The sequence below is a fragment of the Pollicipes pollicipes genome, unplaced genomic scaffold (genome assembly GCF_011947565.3).
Source record: "Pollicipes pollicipes isolate AB1234 unplaced genomic scaffold, Ppol_2.1 Scaffold_3087;HRSCAF=3621_pilon_pilon_pilon, whole genome shotgun sequence".
NCBI classification, from domain to species: Eukaryota; Metazoa; Arthropoda; class Thecostraca; order Pollicipedomorpha; family Pollicipedidae; genus Pollicipes; species Pollicipes pollicipes.
In genome coordinates, this window is record NW_023596225.1 from 13,225,211 (window position 1) to 13,248,386 (window position 23,176).

Consider the following 23,176-nt stretch of genomic DNA (forward strand, 5'->3'; position numbering starts at 1 on the left):
ATGCCCGATCCTGTGCTCGTGAGTGGCTCGTTTTTTGGCCGTCGACCTGCAGTGGACGCTGGGCAATAAAATGCTTCCAGACGTATAGTCATCACCCGTTCCAACGAGCCTCAGCACACATACGCTTCACGAGATTAACGACAGCTGCAAACTGTCCTCAGTAACCTATAGCCCGCTCTTATTTCCTGTTCGCGCTTCACCCTGGAAACCCATACTTTCCGGAGGGAGCTGCTTCGTCCGCAGCGAGCTGTACACATCAGCCATGAGTGCCTTCCTGGAGGGAGCCCGCGCGGGAGCCCGAACATACCCCAAAGAACCATGTCCCGAAGAGGCAGATATTTTTGTATGGGGTAAGTCTCGTAAGCAGACAGCTCTCAGATGCCTGCAGTCTTGCCCCACCACTTCCCACTCTCCTTCATCCCATAACTCTGTAACAGCTACCATTGGCCGAAAAGGCTCTAACTCCAACCGAAGCAGAAAAAGAGGCAGATTCTTATTGTTCGCGCAGGTTTTCAGCTTGAGTCCCAGTTGATGGATTTGTGCTGCTTTATTGTCTTGCTACTTTCATCAGATTTTTAACACTTTCCTTTTTACCACAAAAGGCTTACTTGAAGGAAGTAACGGCAAAGACGTAACGACAGTTGAATACAGGACGACGGACGTTTCATGTTACAGTGCGGGATTAGCCCGACTCATGTTACAGTGCGGGATCAGTCCAACTCATGTTACAGTGCGGGATCAGCCCAACTCATGTTACAGTGCGGGATCAGCCCAACTCATGTTACAGTGCGGGATCAGCCCGACTCATGTTACAGTGCGGGATCAGCCCGACTCATGTTACAGTGCGGGATCAGCCCGACTCATGTTACAGTGCGGGATCAGCCCAACTCATGTTACAGTGCGGGATCAGCCCAACTCATGTTACGGTGCGGGATCAGCCCAACTCATGTTACAGTGCGGGATCAGCCCAACTCATGTTACAGTGCGGGATCAGCCCAACTCATGTTACAGTGCGGGATCAGCCCAACTCATGTTACAGTGCGGGATCAGCCCAACTCATGTTACAGTGCGGGATCAGCCCGACTCATGTTACAGTGCGGGATCAGCCCGACTCATGTTACAGTGCGGGATCAGCCCGACGCATGTCGAATTGAAGTCGGCTCGGTAGAGACCTACAATGAAGTGGAATTTTCTCCACAAGTCTTTTAAAAGAAGCAAAGATACGGGATATTTGATTCAGCTGGGCTTTTTTACCGTGCGCTGTTCTTTTTTATGTGGGCATGAGTGAATCATGCGTCACTTTTATCTCCAGAACGCGCTTAGTATATTCTTCTACGCAGTTCAAAGGCCGTGCACAACTTCACCCCAGGTGGACAGCTATTCGTTGTACTTTTCTGCAATCACACGTTGTAAATCGGCGCTTCTTTACCTGCCGTGCTGCCGTGCCCCGGTTCAGTGCTCCGCTCGACCAGACCAGAAGTGAGCGGGCATGGTGGAACGGGTAGCATGTGATCGGGTGTTACCGTGACAGAACACCTCTACGCGGCAGGCGTGCAAATGATAATGTTGTTGGTCCTCGCCCTGATTCTCCGTTTTTGATGCCGCGGACTGATAGGTGGGTCCGTGCAACCCCCCGCCGTTTCCAAAACAATAACAATAGAGCTTAGCAAACAACGTCAGAAGATTGGTTTAGCGATATCTCGCGATTGGCAATAAGTTTGTTTTTGAGTCAAAAACTGACCACATGATGTCAGCCAAATGTCAAGTTTTCCAGAAAATCGCACTTTACAACCTCATAAGAACGCACCGTGTCTTTTAGCGACACAGAACCTATACAGGCTTGTTCCTTACTTAATTCAAGCACGATGATGTGTAGTTGTATGCATGCTGCGCATCAATTTATGATGAGTGGCTCCGTTAATGTAGCAAGGTCGACCCGCCTGGCGCGTTCCACGGCGTCGTCGGTTGCCGCCCAGCGGCCGCTCAGGTCGTAGATTGCCGTGCAGCGTTCCTCAAAAACTGCTGAACTGCTCCGCAACCAGAAAAGCTTGGGATGGGTTTTTATGTCAAAACACGCGTAATACATGCCCTATAGACCAATGAAAACTTGAGCGTGGATGTGCAGCATAACACAAAGATATTCTCAAAAAAAATCTTAGGAGGGCTTGCGTCAGGGCGAGGGCTAATATTGCGCTCTTCAAGCCCGCCAAAATTGGTCAGCTTTTTAAAATCCGCCAGAAGCCCACGCACGTTTTTACCCGCGCCTTGTGGGCTCGCGGGCTCGAAAGTAGCAGTGCTGATCAGTCTTTAGTCCTCAGTCATCAGTTAGTCGGAAGAAGTCGTCTTTTGGCCTGGAAAATAAAAATTGAACTTTTCCACAACGTGATAGTTAAACACAATCAGAGTCCTTTTCAAAGCCCTCGGTACTCCCTTCATACACGTTTTCGACCCGGCTATGTGTCGTAGTGACGGTGAGAAATATGTTGCAGGAACAACACCATTATGATAAACGGATCCAAGTGATGTGGGGGAAAATGGGTATACGTGCTTCCCAAAGAAAATACCGAATAAGCTCTCCTTTGCTTAATGTTCGTTTTGAAGATGTTACAACACTTTTTCACCGTTTTCGCCGGCATCTTTGCAAACCGCCAGTTCCGTTGTCATGACAGTTGCAACTGGTGCACTTATCGATTGATCAAACACAACTGATGAGCTTCATGGTTATAATACACATTTGTGTAGCTACAAACTGTTGCTATGAGCGAAAAAATCGTTATTTTAAGTTATTTGCTGTTTTCTGTGATACCATCTTGACGCACTGCGCCAGGCTGATTTCAGTTGCTTAGGCATCAATGTTTGAAAACTGGTCCAATTATGTTATGCTCCTCCAGACTGGGTGGGTCCATCCACCCCTGGCCACTATAGCCGTCTGTCGGTCTACACGCGATTCACAGTCCAACAGTTTAAACACAGCCAATCGAGGCGGCTCATCTGCAGCTGACACCGACAGATACTCTTCCGAGAATTTTCACTCCTTTAATCTTGAATTTCTGCTTACTCGCACAGTGGAAGCAGGCAGGTAGAAATTCGTTCCACTCTGTTATTTTTCATAAATAACACCAAAGCCCAAAAATGCCAGCAGACGAATTTTGGTGTATACTACAGAGAGCGGGTCGTCGAGTATCAAAAAAAGTAAAATCGGCCAGCAAATTTCCATAATTCTTTTATTTATAGCCTGCCTAAGTCAGTATAGCCGTCCAACGCGATGACTGACATTTCGCACCGACGAACAAGCGCTCGCGGCGTGGCGCTATTGCCGTCGAACGGAGGCACATGCTCGCGAAACAATGCGTGCTTGCAATGCTATTCTTTGGAACCGGTTTATAACCTAGCCAACCGCTCCGTTCGACCTTGGACTGCACCACGCTATGCGATTATCGCTCCGCTGAAAGCTGGTGCTGTCGTTCACAGAACAAAACGAAGTGATTCGGCATAATTGCGTGACTTCAGCCGTATACATGAAAGTTTTTAAACTTCATGGTTCATCAAAAGAAGATTTGTCAGGAAATCAGCAAGCTATGGCTGAATGCCAGCTCACCCTGCTTATAACGCCTAATTGGCCAGGATTTTATTTGAGCTTTGGTTGCGAATGCCAACAGTATGTATTTTTGAACATAGACCGCATTTGACCCCAAGTCACTTAAACTTTGACTGCCAGGGCCTGAAATTTAACATATCATCACCAGAGCGCTATTATTTGACAATTTGCGGTCCCAGTTTTACTAGGAACAAGGAGAGCAGCAGGCAAAGCCCTCCCCTCGCGACCAGCCACACTTCCTTTCAGGGTGTGCCACGCTGGAGGCCTCCTTAGAGCGCATTTAAGTCCCATTCCTGCCATCTATCTCCCCACTAGATGTACTTTTTAACCTCGTCGATTGACACCATTTATTGTGCGCTCTCATAACTGTCTTTACACTCTCACCTAAGAACCTTTATCACCCATCACAAACGTTTCTTTTCTGTCAACTGTACGAGCAATGTGTATTACGTGTATCTGGTGGTTCGCTGGTACCTTACACCCAGGTAGCCTGCTTGTACTTGATTTCTCGTCCTGTTTTACCCTGATATACGCCATTTTGTTTGAGAGATGGGCTAATCAACTTCTTAGTAACCATCTCAGACGTCAAGGAAATCAAATGTCATATCAATTTTTGCTGTGCATTTTCCTTCTTCAAAATGCGATCGAAATATCGTTCACCCAGTGGCTTGCGTGCAGTGAGTGCGCGGTTATATCTGCAACATTGCAATGGAGACACGGTCATTTGCATTACTTTCATCAAGTGCAGAAACCGTCGTGTAGGTTCATGGGTGCGTATTGATTCTCGCCATATGAGGGGAATCACTGCGCCCCCCCCCCTTCCCCGTCCTACAGCATCCACCCCGAGGATTTCTGGGGATATCTTTCCGGCTTGCCATGTAATCGCGCTCAAACATTCGGAGGCCTGTGGAGCATTTATTGCGTGTGTTTTGACTCCAAAATCGCGTTTCTAGCGTTTTTGGTCTCTGGGCGGTGATGATTTTTTGGTCAGACTGCACGGCGATTAACGATATTGACGGAATTAACTGCATAACAATTAACGACACTTTTGCACGGCGATTTTTTGCACGACGATTAACGGCCCCCGTAAGCGGCGGCAATAAAATCCGCCGACCGTGCGTGAAGGGCTGACATTATTGCATTAACAGAGCCCTACACCATAACCATATTTTCAAAACTCATTAAAAATGCATATGATTGTACACGGCATAGAACAAGAAACACGTCTATATAAGTTGCAAGCCTCCACCTGACATGATTTTGTAGATATAAACATATATAGCTGAAAGGCATGTTGGGAAAAAATTGTCCATTGACCTGACAAAGCGGGCTCAATTATTGACCTATCAGCATGATCCCGTTGTTTCATGTTTTGCGGAGTTCTGTCGTTCTTAGTTTGAAAACAGCAGAGTGGCCTCTATCAGTCCATGCTATGAAAAAGGGTGAATCAGATCAAGGCTTAACTTGTACTGGAATCCCCTAAAACTTAAGTGCTTAATTTTCCACGTCGTGTTTCGCTCTAATCGACAAACAGCTCGCATTTTACTAAATAACAGACGGCTCTTCAATGTATGTGGAAATGGCCCGCTATCACACTGTGCTGACCATCATAGAGCTGACCAGCTCTTACTGTTGGATAACTCAGACCAAGCTTCCATGCTCACAGTAGCCTGTCTTCCGACCCAAGTAAATCTTAATTCTTATTTCGGTTTGCAATGCGCAGCGCAATAAAGGTAGGCTTCTGGTGGTGTAAAAGCGCGCCCATTTCAATTTTAAAAATCTGAATAGCGCTTTGCTTTGATGGCATTGTTCATGGTGGTAAGCAGAGGAATAATCCATCGGTATATGAATAATCCATCGGTGCTTTTCCTGGTGAAATCCAGCCTATCCGTAACTGTCAGACAAATCATCAAAATGCTGCGTGGCGACACAAGGCGTCCCGCTCGTCGGAACAAGGAAATCACGTCACCATGCAGCGTGGCAGCCATGCCCGGTGTCCGCTCACCATGCAGCGTGGCAGCCATGCCCGGTGTCCGCTCACCATGCAGCGTGGCAGCCATGCCCGGTGTCCGCTCACCATGCAGCGTGGCAGCCATGCCCGGTGTCCACTCACCATGCAGCGTGGCAGCCACGCCCGGTGTCCACTCACCATGCAGCGTGGCAGCCATGCCCGGTGTCCGCTCGCCATGCAGCGTGGCAGCCATGCCCGGTGTCCGCTCACCATGCAGCGTTGCGGCCATGCCCGGTGTCCGCTCATCATGCAGCGTGGCAGCCATGCCCGGTATCCGCTGACTGCGTGCTGACAGGAGCTATTACTCCACAGTGCAAAGATTCCGTTCTCCGTCTCATCCGTCCTGCGCTGTGATATATTACCAGCCAAGTGGTGGCTTAGGGGGATAATTTCGCCATGGATGCTCTCTAATGGCGACCCGTATCTGAACAACTTGATGCACATAGGGGCTAATTTGGCCAACCTTCCGATACCTGTTCGGAAACGAGCGGTATGGTTTTTTACTGGCGGCGATCTCATATGTTTCACTCCCCCTACAGGGAGGAGGCGAGGCGCCGAAGAACATGTCGGGACGTCTGGTGGCCGCCACCTGGTGGCTCTTCGGTTTCATCATCATCGCCTCCTACACGGCCAACTTGGCTGCTTTTCTTACCGGTATGCTTCTCGTCTTCCATTGTCATGTCGGTGGCGTTCCTAACTCGACGCCTATCGGGCTGGCTACCAGCGGTAGCCAGATGACTGTTGTTGCGGCGCCGAGTTATGCCTATCGGGCTGTCTACCATGCGGTACCATCTGACTGTTGTTGTCGCCGAGGTAGTGCCTATCGTGCTGGCTACCAGCGTTACCAGCTGACTGCTGTTGCGGCCGAGGTAGTGCCTCGGGCTGGCTACCAGCGTACCGCTGACTGTTGTTGCGCCGAGGTAGTGCCTATCGGGCTGGCTAACCAGCGGTAACGAGCTGAACGTGCTGTTGCGCCGAGGTAGTGCCTATCGGGCTGGCTACCAGCGGTAACCAGCTGACTGCTGTTGCGCCGAGGTAGTGCCTATCGGGCTGGCTACCAGCGGTAACCAGCTGACTGCTGTTGCGCCGAGGTAGTGCCTATCGGGCTGGCTACCAGCGGTAACCAGCTGACTGCTGTTGCGCCGAGGTAGCGCCGGTCGTCCCAGTCAGCATGGCTTATTCTCAACATGTGAGCCATCACCGTGATATTTGATGTAGGTGTGAGCATCAAAAGTAGAGGGGCTTGGGGCGGAGCCACAGCATTTGAACTGTTTGTTGGACCTATAGGGCGGCGCACGGATTGGCGGTGTATGGAATAAGAGTGAATGGAATGAAAGAAACGAATACAAATTGAGCCCAGTTTCCTGAATGTTTGGACTAGCTTCCACAGCAATGAGCTCAGGTTTAAGTGTATTGCTCCGTCACAAGCACCATCACTAGCTTTACGTACTTTCATTAAGGAAGCAATCCAGCGTTTTTGAGAACTGTTATCGTATGGATGATACCTATGCTTATCGTCTTACTGCACTGCATCATCTCTCTTTCCAGTGTCTCGACTGGATTCTCCCATTGAATCGCTGGAGGGACTCGCCAAGCAGTACAAGGTACAATACGCTCCAATGAATGGCACATCAACAATGAACTACTTCAAACGAATGGCCTACATAGAGCAGAAATTCTATGAGTGAGTACACTGTTTTCTGTCGTGGGAGAGTGGGCAAGTGCGAATGTCAATGGCTTGTCGATTGCATGCATTTTATCCAGTTCCACAAAACAGCATTGACATTATAACCAACGTTTTCTTAGAAAACGTCCTGCCTGCAGAAGTTCGAGAACTGTGACCTTATGAACTATGCGCGCCTGATGCTGAAAAATCATGACCTCAAAGCCAAGGCCGTGATCTCACCCAAGTACATCCAAAGAGTCCGCCGCTAGCTGAGTGAGCAGCATATATGGGGGTGGCAGTCGAGATGCGGACCCTACCGCAAGAGTGGGGTGCAGCACAAGTGGCAGTCGAGATGCGGACCCTACCGCAAGAGTGGGGTGCAGCACAAGTGGCAGTCGAGATGCGGACCCTACCGCAAGAGTGGGGTGCAGAACAAGTCTGACGTTACTGAACGGCTCCACTCCTGTGTGCACGAATTAGTTGCATTGGGACAGGCCAAGTGCATTTACCTATTTGCTGGTAAATTTCATTCGCACGCAGTACTTTAATTTCGATTTTCATTGCCACGCTGCGTGCAACATTATGTTACCATCATATGGATATGCTATTTAATTTACATGTTCCAATCAGACCATGAGAATTCTAAAACCGTCCGATCGGATGGCCTTGTAACCTCATGGCCACGCAAATACTTGGCGTGGAAGATTTATGACACAACACGGGTCTTATGCTTCTCTCGCTACGCGAGTTAGGAATTGTGTCAAACAATTTTCGGCGGCGCTCTCCCAGACAGACAAAGGCACATCGCTTCGGCGTTTTGTCGTACCTTCGACGCCTCAGACAAAACAGCCGCGTTGGCGTCTTCCCACCGCTGGTAGCTTGAAGCCACGGGAGCGTGGCGCCTCACACCAAACTTTTCTATTCCGTCCGTAAATAGCCGTGGATGTGGTCGTTGCCTGCTGTAAATGAAGTGGTTAATAACTATTATCCGTAGCGAGCTTAAAGCTTAAATTCAATTTGCCAACAAACGACTAATGTTGTACTCATTTAATAGTTGCATCGAGTAGCGCGGACCAATTGAAAGAGCAGGGCAGATCAGGAAATAGTAACACACTGCTGCAAGCCGAGGCTTATGCTACGGGGGCAAGACGGGAGATATTGCACCTGACCTGACTTGACCTGACTATTGACCTGACTAGTCTTTAGGAGGTAATCGGAAGAGCTTCAAGGGTATTCCTTGAGAACAACGTTCGCTTTGAAACGGAGTTTTGCACAGGTCATATGGTGTCATCACATGGGATGAGCAGAGACGCATCCCACCGAACGCCAAATCGAGCTCTTGCTTATTAGCAGCATATAATTCTAAACAGTTGTGCACTCGCATTCGTAAGACATGACAACGAAAAGCGCTGAACGCTGCTGGGTGGATCTGGAATGTAAGAATGGAATCCAAGGTGACGTTAAAAACATCCAAAGAAAGAAAGCTGTCAGTAAATAACATTGGTTTGCGACCCAAGTATTGATTTGTTTTCGTGTCGTCCAGGGTTGTAAAAAGGTTCTTATAAGTGATCAGAATAGCCCTCATGTTAAAATAACTTACCTTCGCGACGTAATAAGTTGTACTCTCATCAAAAGGTCAAAATGTCATGATGTCAAGTTCCTACTGCCATGCAATGTGATTATGCTCAAATAGTATCTTGCAAACATTGCGAAGCGTCCTGAATGAAAAACACGCTCTTGATTCGCTTGATCATGCTCACTACTCAGAATACAAGGTTTTTTGCTTTTCTCGTCGGGTCACTTTTCTCGTGACCCCGTTTCAAGCACGCGCTGCTTAATTAGGCGCACGCAGAGGGCCATCATATCGGAGCCGGAGCCGCTTGGCCTATCACCAACCACCGACAGGAAGTGAACTGTGACATGTAAGCGGCGCCGACCATGCGGCGAGTCCGCGTCGCCCGGTGCTGGCGCTGCCGGTAGTCGCACCTCCGTGCTGGCGCTGTCCTGCGACGGCCGTCAGGCTGGAAGGACCGGCGCGTCGGGACCTGGAGAGCCCTGCCAGGTCACCTGCGGGACGCGGCCTCGACTGGCACGCCGATATTTGTCTTTACGGCTCGTTGCAAGCATTCGGGATGCACAGTGAACATGGAACATTTCACCCGAAAGTTGAACTCTCGATGGTGTCCTAATGCACATTTTGTTTACACATTATTGCATTTCCCTTCAAAGGTCGCTTTGGTGCCAATTTTTCGGGTATCCCATTCGCCTAGATTAAGTAACTTGACACTGCTAATTTCATATTCATCTTTCATATCCTTCAACAGCTGACATCCTAAGCAGCATGATGTGTTATTCAAAATCAGTGTGCTTATGCTACAAAGGTTGCATTTGAGCCTCATCTGATCAAGTTGCTGATTTTTTCATGACTACCATCGATGTCTTTGGATTGGAGAAAGGTGACGACTTAAAAGGATGCCTCTTTTGCGACCTCCAGAAGTGACACATTTCCTTTAGTAACTGCCTGAACGCAAACCTCGAAAAGTTAAAATTTATCAGCCGAATGCATGGGCGCTGAACACTCAATTAAAGCTTCACAAAAGAGGATTACCTATGAGAGTGAATGGCGCACAGTAGCATATTTGAAAGAGGGACTTTCAGTCCCCTAAGCCTTGGCAACACTTCTAAGCTGCAAGACACTTTTACAGTGATTTGAATGAGACGCACTCAGTTGATCTTTGATTTCTCAACGTTTGATGCTTGTGGTCCCTTGAAATAACATGTCAAATAGCATGCACGTCAAAGACTTAGTAACACTACATCTTATACTGTGGAGCCCCACGCCGTCCGAATTCCACAGCCACACCAAGCCGGGCCCTATAACAAATCAGTCCTGCCATGGCTGGTCAGAGCGCTCACGTCCTCCGCCAGATAAACCCTACATACGTTTCACGGCATCCTTTTTAAAGGTTGTAGCAGGCACGGCCAACTGCAGCAAAAGAAAATATCTACATTCCATGGTATTACATTCTTTGGGACTATCGTGATGTAGGTCTCCATGCGCACCAAGAGTAGGGCTCCTCACAATCGTTTGCCGTTTAAGGCCGTTGATACGACAATTATTCCAAGAAGAATCATTCCGAGGACACCACAACGTGCCGAGAACTTTTGGCTGACTGGTCATAGCGGGATGTATGGGCCGTCGCCAATCAAATGGACTCTCGCGTAAAGTGATCTGCGCCGAGAACGACTCGTATAGGGATTTTCATTTAGTAGCAGATTTTCTTTGATGTTAAGCAGTGTTTTAGGTGTCCGGCGGTTTGTTCAGTAGCACGTGGGCGGCGTGCCCGAACGGCCGGATGTCCTTCTCGAGAGAGGTTGAGGGGCTGGCCGGGAAATAAATGATTGACAGTGTGTGGTCAGTGAGGTTTTCCTTACACCTCGAGTTTGATTACGTCCCGCCTCAATGGCAACGTTTATGCCAAGCTATCGGAACGTGTTACCTAGGATCTCAACTAACAAAGGATGTGGAGCATTAGAAGGAAATTTCTTTAAAGAGAAGCCGCAGGAGTAGAACACATGAAAAATCGGGATGTCCAAGATGTTTGAAAAACCCGGAGTACCATCATGTGTTGGAAAGGTCCAGGCTTCGTATAGTACCAACAATTATATCGCCAAACTGTCGTGCTACTTACTTTACGCCCTCGGATCGTAAACCTGTAGGTAGCTTGTGCCATAACAGCTAACTGTGGATTCTTACTGTTGATAAGTGTTCCGCTCGCTGGGCTTAATTGTGCTAACCATGACCATGCTGCGGGGAACCATATGTGAGAAATAAACTAACCTTTTTAATCTACCCTTGTTTCCTCATCGTGAGTGTAATGTGATATTACACTGACAATGAGTGAATGAGTGAATGATGATACCTAAGCGTATCGAAATGTTGGCTCATCGAGACATAAATGATGGCGCGTGCTGTCCTGGGCATAAATCTCTTATTTCTTTTAACAGTCAGAGGATCCTCCACATATGAGATCTTATATATATATCCGTATTATGTACTGTGAATGCTCTGCATGTATGTTGTGTACACTTTATTAGAGAGAGATCAATAAATCACTAATAGTATGGTGATGTGATCATAAATCATGAAGGAATCACCTATGCCAGCTTCAGAACATCACACCACACAGCAAATCGCGAAATGGATAGCAATACCAAGTGATACGTAGGCATTTGGTATGAAGGTATTTTGACTAAGTCCTGCACAAGCAAAACATTCACCACCAGGTGAATACGAAAAAGTCACCCACAAACCGTTACGTTAAACTGCATCAGATCAGCAGCTTTTGTGACACGAGGCCAAGGCAGGCACTTGCATAAGGCCTGCGAAGTGAGGCAAAACACTTGAACGAGCAAGGTAAACTGTCATTGGCAAGTGCTTTGCATATGACTGCTGAGAATCAAGTTAGCTGCACGGGTGAGTATAATGCGCCCTGTGTCGCTTCGATGAAAATTTTTTTCTACCACGGAAAACACTTAAGGTGCTTATTTAACGGTCACATATTGCACTTTGTGACATGGAAACAAACTGTATTGCATGATTCCCCGCTTGGACTCGTATGGCGCGTTATTATTGTTATGTTTCTCGGAGGCTAGAAGCTCGCATGTGTGCTTTCCACGCCACGGAACGTTGGAGCCACCAGTTTAAATAAGTCTAGAATGATGTCTATAAATTATATATATATATATATATATATATATATATATATATATATATATATAGCCTCTATGCGAACATATAGCCTAAGCTTAATGCTGTATCTCGATGCAGGAAACAGTGTTTTCAACCTCATGCCATAATCAGAAATACACTTTTCTCTATCGTTTCACTTTGCACGTGCCGGCTTGAGCACCAACTGCTTCTGGCCGTTTCATTGAAATACATATCGGATGGAAATATCCAGCGCCATATTGGGAGACGAGCGTACCAGATGGTTCGATTCGATTGCCAACATTCCCGGCTGCTGATTCAACAGCTACAGGTTTGTTACGATGCTACTCACAACACACCATTTTTAACATACTGCCAGGTTAGCGCTATCTAGCCTATAAGTTCACAGCAACCAGTGCAGTGGTTTGTTTTTTTTTGTAATGATTTGCCTGTGTCCATCTTTAAGATAGATCATGTCGCGAATTGTCCATGACTATGTACAAGGAATTGTCGTGAAATCGAGCATGCTGATTTTCATAGAAGCACCATGACTGTTTTTGGTGGAGCATGCAGATCTCTAAAAGCACGGCCGGTGCTCATCCTGAGCCTCCCTTGTAATCTAGCATTCAGGCGTTGAAGAAACTGATCGGATTTGGCATCGCCTGATATAACAATGCCACTTTCCTTGAACAGTGGCACTGTATTACACGTGTTGTTCCATCGCGTGCCCGAGCCGCCGGATCCATTTGCACAAACCTTTCTGCAGAATCTGGAAGGATATGTCGCTGAACGACAGCATGACCGAGGTTGAGCGAGCCAAGCTGGCCGTTTGGGACTACCCAGTCAGCGACCGCTACACCAAGATGTGGAACGCCATGCAAGAGGCCGGCCTGCCGGACGACTTCGAGTCGGCCGTGTCGCGCGTTCTGGACAGCCCCTCCACCAGCGAGGGGTTCGCTTATCTCGGTACAAAAGCCACGGTCGATGCGTCGGAGGCACATTCGTGGAAGGGGACTGGCGGCGGCGTCCGCGCCGTAAGCTGGGCCACACGCGGACATGTATTGCGTACAAGGGATGCCAGTATTGGACACTACTTTTCGGCGTCTCTATGATGTAGATGCTGTACTTCGAACTGGCATGGGCTTCACTGTGTTAATGTGTGATCAAATTGTGGCAGCTGGTAATCTGACACCAGTGAGAAAGACTGCACTGGAAGCGAACGTAGCCTGCATGCTCTGAACGAAGACCTTGCTCCAGCTTTCCGTCACCATGACAACCGGAACCGACGAGAGCAGCACATCTATGCACATACAGTATAAACTTATAGACAGCATTTGTAGTAGCGAAAAACACGCACCCGGGCTGACATACATGACATTGTATAAGCTTGGGATATCAGCTCTCTATTGTCACCACCGCCCGTTACATGTGCGAACGTTGAAAGGTGTTTTTCGTCCCAGGGGAAGCAACCGAGGTAGACTACCGTGTCATGACCTCCTGTGACTTCATCTCTGTTGGAGACCAGTTTTCCCGCAAGCCGTACGCCCTCGCTGTGCAGAAGGGCTCACCCCTCAAAGACCAGCTCTCGGAAGCGTAAGCGGAGCTGCCAAAGCCTGCTCCGTTACCTGGCCCCGGCGCCAGTGTCTGAGCCTGCTCCGTTACCTGGCCCCGGCGCCAGTGTCTGAGCCTGCTCCGTTACCTGGCCCCGGCGCCAGTGTCTGAGCCTGCTCCGTTACCTGGCCCCGGCGCCAGTGTCTGAGCCTGCTCCGTTACCTGGCCCGGCGCCAGGGTCCCTTGCCCGGCGCCAGTGTCTGAGCCTGCTCCGTTACCTGGCCCCGGCGCCAGTGTCTGAGCCTGCTCCGTTACCTGGCCCCGGCGCCAGTGTCTGAGCCTGCTCCGTTACCTGGCCCCGGCGCCAGTGTCTGAGCCTGTCTTACCTGCATGCATACCACTGCACGGCCCGCCCCGTCGAGTAACACCTATTTTTACCACCCAATGCGTTTTTACCGGCATGAATGGTGCCTGATGGTGATAAGCATACGTGCTTTGTGCAACGAAAGAGTCTGAGAGAGCGAATAGTGAGGAACCGTGAGAATGGACCGCGTCATAGCTACCGCTTAGCATGCAGTTAATTGTCCTATCGGCACCGGGTCCTTCACGCCAAGCAGTGTGGATGCAAACTACGTCATTTCACGTTCTTATGCTGCAGTTCGGATTGCCTGTTACTGCCGCAGGACCGCCACGCTGTGCTGGCTGTTCCCTTCCGCATCGCTTTATTGCCGACGAGTGTTTTTCACCAGCACCTGTCCGGCGGCGTCCAGCAGACCTCGGCCGGGCGAGTCGGGAGAAGGTGAGCTCATTCCGAACGTCAGCCGCCGCGTTCTGCTGACGCCAGCGGCAGCCGACGTGTAATCGTGTGCCCGCGGCGCCAGGCGACGCCACCGACATCCGCTACCAGGTGATAACCAGCTGCGATCTGCAAATGGTCGGCGAGGAGTTCTCTCGCAAGCCGTACGCCATCGCTGTACAGCGGGGGTCGAGCCTGAAGGAGATCTTTAATGAGGCGTGAGTGGAGGCAGCCGCGCTCTCGTTCAGCGGGCAGAGTCGGGCCGCAGACCGGGACCGGACCGCAGACCGTGGCCGGACCGCAGACCGGGACCGGACCGCAGACCGTGGCCGGACCGCAGACCGGGACCGGACCGCAGACCGTGGCCGGACCGCAGACCCGGACCGTACCGCAGACCGGGACCGGACCGCAGACCGGGACCGGACCGTAGACTGGGCCGGACCACCGGGGCGGCGGTATGCGGGCGGCCAGCCGGCCCTGCCTTTGTGGTGTGGACAGGCCGGTGCTGGACTCCTGCTGAGAGCCACGGGACCGATAGAAAACGGAAACTGCCGGCCTTTCAGTGAACCAGAAAAGTGCCCGGTGTCACGAGAAGGCATGGGTAGATTACCGCACCAAATACATAAGAAATCGTAGCCAAGGAGGCTCCAGATGTAGGCTGATGTGCTATTATTCAGGTAAACCTGAACATGCCTGCCATTGCTCAGTTCAACAGCGCCCGGCTGCTCAGCACTGTCAGCCAGATTCGTCGGTAGTAATGATCAGCAGCCCATAGCTGCGCGCAGTGTGCAAACGTTTTGTAGAACCGTGTCGCTCGTGTGCCTGTGTATCTATTAAGCAGTGTTGTGTCAATGTGGCATGCAGACCTTGCATTTAGTTTTGATTAAAATTGTTTTCTTTGCATCTTTAATGAAGCGATCCATTGTGGTCAGTTGACACTCTTCATCAGCTATTGAGTTGCATGTCTTTTGAAGGTGTGTATTGATCGCAAAATGTCCACGGCTAATTGTACCTATGATCCGGATTCAGTGATGTTCTAGAACTAAGTCGTTTTTAGTAATCATAACCAAAATATCCGTGCAGTAGGTTTGTTGTGCAAAAACGATCGAAACTAGCCATTTCACGCAGGTTAAGCTAACTCTTTCGGCCAAAACATTTGTCCACCTGTAGTAGGTTTGCCAGCTAAAAGTATGCCACAGACTACTTTTACTTAGCAATCGGAGAAGGATTTTCACAAACACTGAAGAGTCATTCTAACCATTTCGCACCGTTTGTTCGTGAACAAACTGTGGTCGAGTATCACATGTCTATTACATATTTCATGAGCTGCTGTATCCAACTTATGTTTTAGTTGTGAAAAATATTTAAAAGGGTAAGAGAAATCGAATTCGTTCCAGGCTCAACTAATGTAATAGCGGACATAACAGACGACGGACCCCACGTCGTCGATGCTTTGGCTGCAATACTGGATAGCAAACGAATCGTTACACTGTGTAAAATATCGCGTCCAGCGTGGCCGTGGCCGGTGCCGGTGTTGTTGGCCTCGACTCTCGGTCGTTCCCAGCTATTATCGACAGCCCAATCGAGAGCGAGGCTTTTTACGCGTCTGTAAAATTGGAAACCATCGACGGATTAAAAGCTAGAAGCTCGACCAATACCCAGACGCTTTGAGCCCACCACAAAAACTTCTTTTAGTCAACAGGCGTCAGACCGTTTCAGATTCACAATCGTCGTCTATATGAACTTAAAATTTCAGAAAGTCTTTAAAAATTGCTGCACTGCGCTGGTAGCCACCGATTTGGGCGGAGGATGCATGGAGAGTGCATCGGTTGCGCGTCTGAACTGGCCACCACGTGCCGGTGAGCGGGCTGGCGCAGGATGGTTGATGTGTGCGCTGCACTCCGTACTGACTGTCGGCTCGCTGCGGCAGGATTCTTAAACTGCTGAATCGGCGCAAGCTGGAGGTGCTGAAGGAGAAGTGGTGGAACCAAAACCCGGCTCGGAAATATTGCGAACGAGAAGACGACCAATCGGAGGGCATTTCCATCCAGAACATCGGTATGAGTGCACCCTGGTGCATCTGTTTTGTTTCTGTTCTCTCAGCGTCTTGTCTGGCCAGCTGCCAGCTGCAAATCGATGCAGGGTCAATAACATGCGTTGCTAACGCAACCTTTACGTTATCAAGATAATGGTGGATGCGTGTAGTCGTGCGTTTTGATTATTGCTTCTACCTAAGGTTGTTTCAATTTTTCTAGAGCATTTTGCGCTTCTCACTGCATACTCCAACTTAAATTTACGTTATGTGATGCATGGCAAGGACATGTCATATTACTGTCATATATACGATGCGCATGTCATATTTCGTTGGAATCGGTTAACTTACGTGTTGTATTTCATTCGGTATTTTGCGTCAACCTGTCAAAGGAATCGGTGCATTGATCGCACCTATTTTTCTTTTTTCTAATGCGTCACTGATGAAACTAGAGTTCCCCCTACCCTCATCTCAGCGACATGGAGAGCCGTACGTTTACACCAAAACATACCAAGCTGTGGCATTTCTGGTTAAGAAGTGAAAACAAACCTAAAGAAGCGTACGAAGAAAAGTAATTCCACTATAAGTGGTGCACAAAATCGAGTATCAGAAGGGCTAACGCAGTCATAGCCTGCTAGCCCCAGTAGTTATTACACTCGTTCCGCATCAGTAACTTACCCGAGTCAAACAGATCGGAAGCGCATGTCCTGGTCATTTTTCTAAGCTCTGTAGTTGTGCGGTGTGTGGTCTAATACACCGGGCACGCAATACAGATTCGAGCACTTGGGCTTAGGCACGTTCAAAATAGACCACGATGCTACTTCAATCTGTTAAGTGGGTCAAGCGCCTGGGTGCTTGGTTGATGTGTAATCGATGCGTGTGCGTTCCAGAAATAATGGTTATTCATTTAACTTATGGTGATATTTGGCTTGGTATCGCGCCTTGATGGAAGGGTGCGAGACACAAACCCATTGACATCTGCGAGCATGTGAATTACAGTTGTCGCTGGGAACGATCTCAGCACAGTTGCTGCTGAAATCAGCACTACGTCTGCGCATGCGCAATATATCGGATATTTTTCTCGGGCGGACAGGACGGGTTGCATCGCGGACAATCCGTCTATATCCGGGTTCCATAAGAAAGAGTAGTCACCACCGGACCGGCCATATTCCAGATGAATGGTGCGTTTTTCCGCCGCGGGCGCCGCAAACGAGCGCACGGCGCGCCGTTATTGCCGACGCGCCGGTCAGTATGCGTCGGCGTCAGCGGCAGCGGCGGCGGCGGCGGCCGGCCGCGCTGCCGCTGCCGCTGCTGTCCCCCGGCGCTGCCGTCTGACGATGCGCCGCCGGCGGGGGGCGGCCAGGCCCGGCCGGCCGATGTTTCGCCCGGGCGCCCGGCGCGCCGCAGGGGCGTCCGCCGATCAGACAGGCGTGTTTTTCCGTCTCGCAGGGCTATGCTGGCCGCGCACAATAAGATCCACCGCCATCCGCAGAGAGGCGGAATATGCTGCGGCCCGTTGTTGATGTGCCCGTGCACTCTGAATTCGCAGACCGGGTCACTTTGCATTTTATCAGCGCCATCGGCAGCGTGGCGGCGAGCCGGCCGCCGCTAGCCGGCAGAAAACATAGGCCAAATGGAGGAAAGACGCCCGGAAGATGCTGTATCACGGCGCAGATGTGATCGTTTTCGTAGACAGAACCAAAATGAGACAAAAGAGGTTTCACCCTTGCGTAGTGCCTTTGAGTAGAGGACGTATCCGCAGTCGTTTGTTTTGAGATAGCACAATTGTATTGTCTTTGAAGTTTATGTTTGAAGGATTACGGTGGTTAAGAAAGCTCTGTAGTTAATTTTTCCCAACACAAGCAGGAAGTTCTTTCGAAAAGCTGTAAGACCTTTACAAATCCATACGGCATGAAACATTGCCACCGTTACACTTCATAGATCGCTGTACCGGTATGAACTAAAGTGCCGCCAAACTAAAACACTCCATTTCGCACCCGTGTCACAGGGGGTCGGTGCCAAGCGCAGAACGGCAAAATTCTTACAACGTAAAGAGAATTATTGCGGCAAAAAGGAATGTACCAAGAAAATCAGAGTGGTATGCGGCAGCTTTTGCGTGTTTAACACTAGCCTAAGACGAGAGGAGAATTCATTTAGAGGGCAGCGCCAGGGCGCAAGCGAAAACAAATATTGAATATAAAAGCTGTCAAAAGCCTCTGCCTTATTATGCTCTGACGAGTGATCAATGTTAAATCATATATAATGTACACCATATTGCATGGCGCGATAATAGACTCGGCAATGCAACGCTTGGAGCCACAGGCACGAACGAGAGAATGCTCCCCCCCCCCCCTCCGGCCTCCCCCCCCCCTCCGGCCTCCCGCCCCCTCCCCCCGTGTGCTTGTATTTTTTAACGCCGGTAACTCTTGTCGGAAAGCAAAAATTCAGGAAACGCTTACGACTGACGGAAGTTTAGCTTCTTAGGATTTATCTGCCCTTGGGAAAATCCTGGCTGGGCCCTTGCTTTGATATAATTTGACAACCCGGAGCGACCGGCCCCACGGCGGCGGCAGTGCCAGCTTAAGCGCTGGCGGTGCTCCAAGTACTCCAATACCCACTTGTATATCCCGCCTGGCCGCTGACAAGCCTGCGGCTGCCGGACGGTTCGCAGGTGGCGTGTTCATCGTCATATTCGTGGGCATCGCGCTGGCCTGCATCACGCTGCTGGGCGAGTACTGGTACTACAAGTACTGGAAGCCCAGTCGGGTCACCAGCCCGCAGAACCCCAAGATCCTGGCGGTGCGCCCCGATCCAGCAGCCAAGACCAACTTCAACACCGAGTACAAGTAGGCACCCGGACGGGGACCTTTGGGGTGCGTTGGCACCCGGAGGACAAGGACCTCTGAGGTGCGTGAGCACCCGCGCAGGGTCCTGTGGGGTGCGTTGATCCGTGACTCGCAACTAGAAACTCATAATTGTAAGCTAGCCGCTCTCATGAGTTCATGCTGCGGGAAATGTTTTAGCCGTGCTTTCGTGCACATGGTTTTGCTTGGGACTATGCGGAGGGGTTGATATGATCCCCAGAGACCTCGGGCTTTACTGAGCATATTCTGTCGCATTGCATGGCTCAAACTCACCGGTGGAGTGAACTGAATTTCATTATCTAAGGATATCCAAGTTCTATCAATGGTGCGTTCAGGCGCGCAGAGTATAAATTCTCCTGTTGTTACCCTTAGAAGGGTACGCCGTAGTAATGTGCATTATAGAAAGCTATCACTCGTGTTATGGGCCACATGCAATGCAGCATGTCTATGGCAACTCCGCTAATTCAATCTTGTTCTGTTTCTCCGTTGGACAATGGCTCTACTCGGGAGTAAGGCCACCAGCCAAAGGGTTTAGTTCTTGCAGCAGCACCCATTTATTACGCTCTGCAATTATTGGTGCGTGAACATACACGCATGTGCATTGTGACGACTTCAAGGGATCAAACCACCTGGGATAGCGCCATCGCGTGTGTTTGCGCCAGCATGCGACCACGTAAAGTAAATATATTGCACTAAAGAAACGATAAGTATAGATGGTTTTATGTCCGGCATTTTGCAATTAAACCGATCCGGTAGCTCTCGGCTAGCCTGTCCAGCGTCGCCGCTCAGGAATAAAGCCCCCCCCCCCCCCCAGTCGTCCGGCATCTGTGGATCTAGAAGTTGCCCCGCTGAGTTGAGGTGACGATCGATAGCCTAGGCTATTATCGCCCAGTCGTCCAGTCATCGTCGTCCGGCATCTGTGGATCTAGCAGTTGCTCCGCTGAGCTGAGGTGACGATCAATAGCCTAGGCTATTATCGCCCAGAACGCACTAAGTTGACATGAGTGAAGAGAGCGATGTCATTACCTGTCAAGTAAAATGCCTAAAAATTCCCGAAATTTGAAGTGTTTAGCACCAATTATGATGGTCGTAGAACTTTACATTTGACACCAAACGAAGCGGCGTTTTCCCGGTCAGAGGCCTATACTGTGAACATGGAGGGAGATCGGCTCAAAGCCAGGTCAGCCCCGTGTGTAGGGGTTTTACAATTTCGTGCTACATGATATACGGTTGCATGGCGACTTCGGCAGGTTGTTGGTTGGGTATTTGCGTGGTCATTGAGAGGTATTTTTTAAATGTAATTTGGACACCATTGGTAGATCATCGATGATACTGCACTGACGGGTTGGTAGATTACTGGCAGTGTTGCCGGGAACCAAAAAGGTAGCAGTTGACCTGAGGTTTGAAAAACAACTGGTTAGTAATTGGTTAGGAAAATGTGCTAGCTTTACTGACTTAGTTATCACAATGGAAACCACAAACCATTGGGACGCGACATGTCTGAGTTTATTTCACATGACATCTTCCTGGAACCCTAATGCGGCTCGTTTGTTTTTTGTTTTTGTTTTTGTTTTCGTTTTGGCTTGGAACGAATTGGGGCTAGTGCACCAATGGCACCATCCCTTTCTATCGCCCCCATCTTTAAGCAAAACCTTCCACACACTTGGCGAGCAAAAACGCAAGCGGCTGGCAAAAATGCCCCCGGCCAGGTGTGTGGACCACCAATGTATTTATTTAAAGGGGCCGATTACTTTGAACTTGTTTAAAAGCATGTGGTGAATTTTTTTACGAATCATTAGGACATTGCAATAGAACTACGAACTAGACCAACCGATCAATTCATATTCACCGGAACACCGCGCAGCTCAAGGATATAGTTTCTACAGGAATATCTGATAAGAGCTGTGACCTACATATGCCATTCCACAGTGCGGGGAGCAACGATCTCGCCATTCTCATTACAAATGCTAGAGGCGTGTTCTGCGTTTGTTTTCACATCTTAGTTCCTCGTCTTCTGACCTGCAGTGACTGACGCTGCCACGATAACTCTCTCAGGTCGCGGCCCGGCGACCAGCCGTACGAACTTAACGCCTCTGGGAACCCCTGGTGAACGCGCATGCTGGCGTGTGCGACCGCAGCAGGCTGATCTGCGACCCTGCGCGCACCGCGAGCAGCGTGTGGTGATCATCCAAGAAACAAGACGTTGACGTCCCTGGCGCCGGCATGTTGCATGCGAACAGCACGCTCACACACCCACGCCGCTGTGGTGCCGAGACACCGTGTCAGGCGGGTGCAGGCGCGAGTTGAGCACGGTGTCAAGCATTGTTGTCTTCACCGCGCGCGATGCATGGTTCACGTACACCGCCGCGCACGACAGGCTGTACTCGGCTAGGCGCACACGACCGTGGTGTATGCGTGTTGTAAGTGTCCGCGGTGTCCCGGATGTACGGCACGCGGGTTATTTGTCGGGCCCTCTTTGGCGCCAGTTCGAGCTGCCATTGGGCGGCGAATGCCGCTTTGTGACACACTGAGAACAGCCTCTGAGTTTCAAGGCAAGAGTCTTTGTCATGACCCTGGTATATTAAAAGTTAATGTACCGCAGAGGTGTAATGTGATTTGGAGCAGCGAGTGCGTCTTACGCCTGCTGCTGGGAGAGGCGACATCGCAAGCCTAGCCATACGCACATGTGCACTTCAGCTTCGTCATCGTTTATATGTGTACAAAGCTGTGCGCACACGGGCGGTGTTAGGAGTAAGAAGAATACCCTCCGAAACCTGAGATACTTGCGTGTACGTTTTATGTTCCATGTTCTCGGTCGCTGACAGTCGATTACGATGGCAAATGTCCACTCTCTATTCGCGCTTCGATTTGCATTAATCTTAGCTGGACAACCAACTCCGTTTCCCTGCTACTGCTATCATGCATGTCACTGCGAAAAACGACGACGAAAATTGTTCAGAAATAAAGGTTCCCGACGCCCTCGACCCCTGTGGGATCCAGCCGGACAACATCCAACTTCGGAGCGGATGTTGGAAGGGATGTCCGAGCGGATGTTGGAAGGGATGTCCGAGCGGATGTCGGAATGATGCAATGTCGGAACAAATATCGTACAGCCGAAGTCGCGCTATAATCGACGCCGTACCACGGAAGGGTCCCGGATTTCGTTGAGTTAGGGAAGGTCTAACAGTTTGCTTCCTGCAGTGGGCGGGGCATTCCCGCATCACTATTGAGTTAAAATTTTGAGATGTGGTCAGGTCTCATCCTATGCACGCTCCTCTGCCTTAAAGGCGGGCCCAATACTGGCTGCCTCATCATACATACTGCATGTTTATGATAGCGCGCGCCGTCATTCCCGATGGCAGCCTGGGCGCAAGTATTGCATCACAGGTGTTAAATGTATGTCATTTTGGCGACATAGGTCGAAACATAGGAGTTTCCATCTCGCGCAGACAAAACTTGAGCCGCTTGGCTATACTCTTGCCGTCGAGTGTCAGCTTTTATCAAAACAATACTTCAAAGCATCAAACAGATATCTGTTTTGAGTAAACACAACTCTTTTTTGTACGAAGAAAGAGAGGGATACGGCATAACCTAGCATGTCACGTATTAGCGGTTATTTTGCCAACATACTGAGAAAATAGTACCGCCTGAAGAGTGACGGTCTGTTCTATGCAAAGCCTAGTAGGGGCGCTCTGTGACAGAGCTCCTACAAACGCCGGCAGTTCAAGAGCTCTGTCATTTTGCAAAAATCGCGGTAGATATTTTTTCGCGACCAGATAGCTGCAGCCATGGCATGGAAAACACATTTAACAATGAAAAATACATACCACCGGTTAATAAGCACATATGAATGCCGCAAATTCTTATGCGAACTTCTCTGCTAGTTGCTAACGCCTTGGGAAAGAGCCACGCCATACATCACCTGACCTCATTTTTCATCTTCAGCT

General features: G+C 49.7%; 1 protein-coding gene across 3 annotated transcripts in view; it reads left to right on the forward strand.

The window, feature by feature from the left end:
* The window catches only part of Ir25a (ionotropic receptor 25a), a 62,165-nt gene extending 39,963 nt beyond the window's left edge, over positions 1–22,202 (forward strand). The window contains exons 12-18 of one of the 3 annotated variants that reach the window (XR_005093170.1): positions 6,149–6,263; positions 7,158–7,293; positions 12,753–12,952; positions 14,419–14,551; positions 16,264–16,391; positions 19,037–19,272; positions 21,285–21,336. Coding sequence is in view for 2 of the 3 variants with exons in the window: in XM_037212378.1 (XP_037068273.1) it covers positions 6,149–6,263; positions 7,158–7,293; positions 12,753–12,952; positions 13,447–13,579; positions 16,264–16,391; positions 19,037–19,211; positions 21,285–21,339 (942 nt within the window). In the remaining variant the exon portion in view is untranslated. Of the gene's footprint in view, positions 1–6,148; positions 6,264–7,157; positions 7,294–12,752; positions 12,953–13,446; positions 13,580–14,418; positions 14,552–16,263; positions 16,392–19,036; positions 19,273–21,284 lie in introns of all 3 variants that reach the window. The other 2 variants (XM_037212378.1, XM_037212377.1) reach the window with 2 other exon arrangements.
* The last annotated feature ends 974 nt before the right edge of the window (positions 22,203–23,176 follow it).